This window comes from Monodelphis domestica, chromosome 1, assembly GCF_027887165.1.
Source record: "Monodelphis domestica isolate mMonDom1 chromosome 1, mMonDom1.pri, whole genome shotgun sequence".
In the NCBI taxonomy this organism is placed as follows: Eukaryota; Metazoa; Chordata; class Mammalia; order Didelphimorphia; family Didelphidae; genus Monodelphis; species Monodelphis domestica.
This window is the reverse complement of record NC_077227.1, coordinates 577637731-577644027: the sequence shown is the minus strand read 5'-3', so window position 1 is coordinate 577644027 and position 6297 is coordinate 577637731. Positions and strand designations below refer to the sequence as shown.

The following is a 6297-nucleotide window of genomic DNA, read 5'->3' as shown; positions in this document are numbered from 1 at the left end:
ATTAATTTTTTCAAAGTACCAGCTTCTAGTCTTATTTATTAAATCAATAGTTCTTTGACTTTCAGTTTTATTAATTTCTCCTTTGAGCTTTAGGATCTCTAATTTAGTCTTCATCTGAGGATTTTTAATTTGTTCTCTTTCTAAATTTTTTAATTTGCCTGCCCAATCCATTGACCTCTGCCCTTCTTAATTTGTTAATATATGAACTCAAGGATATAAATCTCCCCCTGAGTACTGCTCTGGCTGCATCCAATAGGTTTTGAAAGGATGTCTCATCATTGTGATTTTCTTCAATGAAGTTATTAATTGTTTCTATGATTTGTTCTTTAACTAACTGGTTTTGGAGAATCGTGTTGTTTGATTTCCAATTAATTTTCGATTCACCTCTCCATGTTCCCTTACTCATTATTATTTTCCTTGCATTGTGATCTGAGAACGTTGCATTTATTATTTCTGCTCTTTTGCACTTGCTTGCAATGTTTCTATGCCCTAATACATGGTCAATTTTTGTGAATGTACCAGGTGCTGCAGAGAAGAAGGTACATTCCTTTTTGTCCCTATTGATTTTTCTCCACATGTCTACTAACTCTAATTTTTCTAAGATTTCATTCACTTCTCTTACCTCTTTCTTATTTGTTTTTTTGGTTTGATTTATCTAGTTCAGAGAGAGTAAGGTTCAGGTCTCCCACTCTTATAGTTTTTCTATCTATCTCGTCCTTGAGCTCCTCTAGTTTCTCCTTTAGAAATCTGGATGCGATGCCATTTGGTGCATACGTGGTGAGTACAGATATTTCCTCACTGTCTATACTGCCTTTTATCAGGATGTAATTACGTTCCCTATCTCTTTTAACTAGATTTATTCTTACTTTGGCTTTGTCGGATATCACGATTGCGACTCCTGCCTTCTTTCTGTCAGTTGATGCCCAAAAGATTTGGCTCCACCCTCTTACTTTCACCCTATGTGTATCTACCTTCCTCATGTGTGTTTCTTGTAGACAGCATATGGTAGGGTTTTGGATTCTAATCCACTCTGCTCTTCGCTTGCGTTTTATGGGTGAGTTCATTCCAGTCACATTCAGAGTTATGATTACTAGCTGTGTCTTTCCCGGCATATTGATTTCTGTTCCTGTTCTGGCCTTTTCTTCTCTCACTATTTCCTTCTACACCAACGTTTGCTTTTAAACATTCCCCCTTGTTCCCACCCTTATTTTACATCCCTTTCTACCCCCCTCCCTTCTTATGCCCCCCCTTATTTTCCGTGTAGTCTTTCTAAAATTAACCCCCCACCCCTCCCTCTCTTGTACTACTTCCCTCCCCACCAGACCTTTTGTTACCCTTCTGCTCCCCTATTGGGCGTAAATCTATGCTCTGCCCCCAGTGAATTGGATGGTTTTTCCCTCTTTGAGTCAATGTCAAAGCACATAAAAGTTGAGTATTTCCTGCCTCCGACCTCTTTACCCTTCCAGTATATTGATGTTCTCCCCCCTCCCACCATGAGCTTCTTTATGACGTATAAATTCACCCCCATTTGTTTCTTTTTCCCATTTCTTTAAATATTAACCTATTTTTAAGCTCTAATTATATATATATATGTGTGTGTGTGTGTGTGTGTGTGTATGCATTCTCATGTGTATGTATTTTTGCATGCATATATCTGTATACCTATTTGTGTCACGTCTTTTCGTCCTATAGGGTTTGTCACTGTTCCCTCTAAGTGTACTTCTCTTTGCTGCCCAGGTAATAACAACAGTTTTTCAGAGTTACCAATGACCTCTTTTCTTATAGGGATACGTATCATTTTAACTTATTGAGTCTCTTAACAAGAATTCCTTTTGTTTTGTTTTGTTTTTTCTTTTTTAATTATCTTTCGATGATTCTCTTGAGTTCTGTGCTTGTACATCCAATTTTCTGTTCAGGTCTGGTCTTTTCTTTAGAAAATCTTGAAATTCTTCTATTTTGTTGAATGACCATACTTTCCCCTGTAAGAGTATAGTCAGTTTTGCAGGGTCGTTGATTCTTGGTTGTAGACCTAGAGAAAGGAAGTAAGGTAGACACCCAATGCCTGGGTTGGGGGTGGGGATGGGAGTGGTGGTGGGGGACTAGCAGGTGCCAGGCCCTCTCAGACTCCTGGGAATGCAGCCCTCACACCAGGGGACCAAAGGTGTGAACCCAGGTGTCAAAGATCCTCTTGGTGTGAACCCAGGTGCCACGCCCACTTTGATATGAACCAGGTGACAAGGCCCTCTTGGTGTGAACCCAGGTGTCAGGCCCCTTTGGTGTGAACTCAGGGGCAGTGCCCAGGGGGCAATAAAAAAGAATGCAGACCAAGGTCCTACTCACCTGAGAGCTGCTCTCTTGCGAGTTGGAGCCTCTGGAGAGAGAGAGAGAGAAAGAGACAGAGAGAGACAGAGAGACTGAGACAGACACACTCACACACAGAGAGTGAGAGAGAGAGAGAAAGATAGAGAGAGAGAGAAAGATAGAGAGAGAGAGAAAGAGAGTGAGGGAGACAGAGAGAGAGAGAGAGAGAGAGAGAGAGAGAGAGAGAGAGAGAGAGTGAGAAAGAGAGAGAGAGAGAGAGAGAGACAGAGAGACAGAGACAGAGACAGAGACAGAGAGACAGAGACAGAGACAGAGACAGAGACAGAGACAGAGTGAGAGAGAGAGAGAGAGCCTTGCAAGACAGAGAGATATCAAGTCCCAGAGAGATGGATGTCAGTGAGATGACTGAGAAGGTCAGGTCAGAACTGACCTGTTCCATCTGTTTGGACCTCTTCACCCAGCCAGTGACCCTTGACTGCGGGCATAGCTTCTGCAGAGAGTGTGTTCTTCGGAGCTGGCAGGAAGCCCAAGTCCCATGGACATGCCCACTGTGCAGGGCAAGCAGTCAGCCCAGAGCCTTAGAGCCCACCCAGGTCCTGGAGGCCCTGGCCTCCAGCATGAGCAGGCAGCTGAGACTTCCCAGAGATGTGGGTGGCCAGGCCAGGTGTGGCCAACACCAAGCCGTTCAGAAGCTGTTCTGTGAAGATGATTTCAGCCCACTCTGTGTCTCGTGCTTACTCCCTCAAGAACACGAAGGTCATCGTGTGTATCCCCTGGAAGAGTCTGCGGAGACCTGCAAGGCACAGCTGCAGGAAGCCCTTGGCCAGGCCTGGGATAAGGCGAGAGAGGCTCACATGTTGCTGGAGCAGGAGAGAGAAAGGAGGCTGAGGTGCCGGAGGGAGGCTGCCACTCTGAAGTGGGTCATCTTGCCAGAATATATCAAGACCCACCTTGTGTGGACAGAGGACCAACAACAGGATCTCCTGGACAAGGAAAAGAGAAGGAATGTGAAGAGATTATGGACCAGTGAGGCCAGAATCTCCAAGTATGTCCAAAGCCTCAGGAAGCTGATTGAGGAGCTCGACAAGACTTTGGAGCAGCCCCTGGTGGAGATGCTCCTGGCTGGGAGGAGCACTTTGGAAAGGAGTCGGGAGCTGCTGCTTCGGTGTCCAGAGCCTGCTGCCCTAAGCTGGACTCTGTGTGGAACCACTGGAATGAGGGAGCTCCTACTGGCCTTCCAGAGCCACATCCTTCTGGATCCGGGAACAGCCCATTCCTATCTCAGCATCTCTGGAGATCTGAAGAGCGTGAGGCTTGCTAGCCATTGGTGGGACCTTCTGGACAACCAGCAGGAAGAGGTGGAGCGTCTTGTTTGTGTGCTGGGTGCTCAGAGCTTCACCTCAGGGAGCCATTATTGGGAGGTGGAGGTAGGAAGCAAGACAGAGTGGGAAGTGGGCATCTGTACAGGGCCAGGAAACAACCAGGGCAGCACCCATGGGGATGTGCTCTCCCTCTCTTGCCTCAACATGGGAGAACAATTTGAACTGTGGATCTCTCACACCATGGAAGACCCTGAGGATACAGGACCCCTGCACAGGCTGGGCATTTTCCTCCAATACGAAGGGGGACACCTGTCATTTTACAATGTGACCCAGGGCTGCCTGATCTACGCCTTTCCCCCGGTCACCTTCCAAGGTCCTCTCAGGCCTTTCTTCTCCCTTGGCCTGCTGCAGGAGGAGAATCAGCCCATCCCTCTCACCATCTGTCCACTGAGCCCTCATCCCTGAGGGAGCTCATGCCATTCCACCTGGCCTAGGCTCTGGGGCTCCATTCAGGGAGAGGATCCATCCTGTGCCGAATTCCTTAGTGAAAAGCTCCAGGACCAGCGAGAGTGACACCAAGGGACTGCAACGGGAAAAGGATGGACCACAGAGCTACCAGTGGAAAAGGAAAAACAAACAAAGAAAAAAATAACATAAAAATAATAGGAGCAGAGATCTGGAGACCAATTTTGGGAATTGTAAGGGTGATATTAGAAAATAAGTACTGTTTTATTAGTTTAGGGATGAGAAGTAAAGTGGCTGGCTTGAGAAAAGAACTGGAGTTGGAAGCAGAGCTGAGAGAGTGTGTACATTTCAACTGCTGACAGTTATAACCATTTTTCTGTGTCAATTAAGCTCTCTGGAAGTTGGCAGATATATGCACTCTCAGAGACTCTCTCTCAGGACTGGAGGAGGTAGCATCATGGCCACCCCACCCCCCTCTGTCTGTCTGTCTGAGGGAAAAGACCTGAAGGAGCTCAGCCTTTTCCTTTCCCAACTGGGGAAACACTATTGAATATCTATTGTGGGTTTTGTAGATTCTTTAACTCTGAGAAAACCAAAGAAAAACTTGGCCTTTGGTTTGGACTCAGAGTCCTAACTTGCTTCTTGACTCAACCAGGTAGCCTTTGCTATTTCATCATCTGAAGGTGAGGTTAAGATTTCCAAAGATAATAGCAGTAGGTTTTATTTAGATAGTATAAATTTGGGTTGGTCAAATCAGAGAGGATTAGTGTAGCCGGTGAAACACAGGAGAAGCCGTTCCTTGGGGAAACTGGGAGTCCATTTGGGTTCATCTAGAATCCATTCCCATTAGAAATCCTTGATTCATCCTGATGTCTTTCAAGAAATATTTTATGTTTATAATAAGAGGCTCCTTAGCATCCTTGAGCCTGCCCCCGAAGGGAAGCTCACATTTGACCTTCACTTCATCACCGAGGATACTTTTGATGACCTCTATCAAAAGTATCCAAAGAGTTGGAACCTGATTGGCAAGTTGAAAAGTTTTGAGCCTACGTTGGAGCCGTTTTTCGATCTAAACGTTTCTTTTCCGTAAGTCATCAAAATTCATTTTTACAGAATGGGCTTTAAAGGGCTCTAAAATTATGCTTGCCCACTGATTCAGCAACACCACGCCTAGGTCCCAATGCCCAAGGGATCACAAGAAGAGGTGGGAGGGTGGGGATAGAGGGGGCGGGCATTATTTCTTTTCATTTTTATTTTTTTACTTTATTTATTTATTTATTTATTTATTTATCTATCTATCTATCTAGTCATTGATTGATTTAATTTGGTCATTTCCAAACATTATTCATTGGAAACAAAGATCATTTCCTTTTCTTCCCTCCCCCCTCAACCCCCCACCCCCACCTCTCCCATAGCCACCGCGCGATTTCACTGGGTATCACATGTGTTCTTGATTCGAACCCATTTCCATGTTGATGGTATCTGCATTAGAGTGTTCATTTAGAGTCTCTCCTCAGTCGTATCCCCTCCACCCCTGCAGTCAAGCAGTTGCTTTTCATCAGTGTTTTGAATCCCAGAGTTCATCCTCTGCTTGTGGATAGTGTTTTTTAGATCCCCGCAGATTGTTCAGGGACACTGCATTGACACCAATGGAGAAGTCCATTACCTTCGATTGTACCACGGTGTATCAGTCTCTGTGTACAATGTTCTCCTGGTTCTGCTCCTTTCGCTCTGCATCACCTCCTGGAGGTTGTTCCAGTCTCCATGGAATTCCTCCGCTTTAGTATTCCTTTGAGCACAATAGGATTCCATCACCAACATATACCACAATTTGTTCAGCCACTCCCCAATTGAAGGGCATGCCCTCATTTTCCAATTTTTGGCCACCACGAAGAGCGCAGCTAATGAATATTCTTGTACAAGTCTTTTTCCTTATTGTCCCTGTTGGGGTACAAACCCAGCTGTGCTATGGCTGGATCGAAGGGCAGACAGTCTCTTATCGCCCTTTGGGCATAGTTCCAAATTGTCCTCCAGAATGGTTGGATCAATTCACAACTCCACCAGCAATGAATTAGTGTCCCTACTTTGCCACATCCCCTCCAGCATTCACTACTTTCCATAGCTGTCATGTTAGCCAATCTGCTAGGTGTGAGGTGATACCTCAGAGTTGTTTTGATTTGCATCTCTC

General features: G+C 45.3%; 1 protein-coding gene across 1 annotated transcript; it reads left to right on the top strand.

Moving 5' to 3' along the window:
* The first annotated feature begins 2708 nt into the window (after window positions 1-2708).
* On the top strand, window positions 2709-4109 carry LOC130457298 (probable E3 ubiquitin-protein ligase TRIML1). Its single transcript, XM_056817646.1, has one exon. It carries the CDS (start codon window positions 2709-2711, stop codon window positions 4107-4109), a length of 1401 nt encoding a protein of 466 aa, XP_056673624.1.
* The last annotated feature ends 2188 nt before the right edge of the window (window positions 4110-6297 follow it).

Coding starts and splice junctions, on each gene's coding strand:
- LOC130457298 (XM_056817646.1), top strand. CDS start 2,709: ATGGATGTCAGTGAGATGACTGAGAAGGTCAGGTCAGAACTGACCTGT.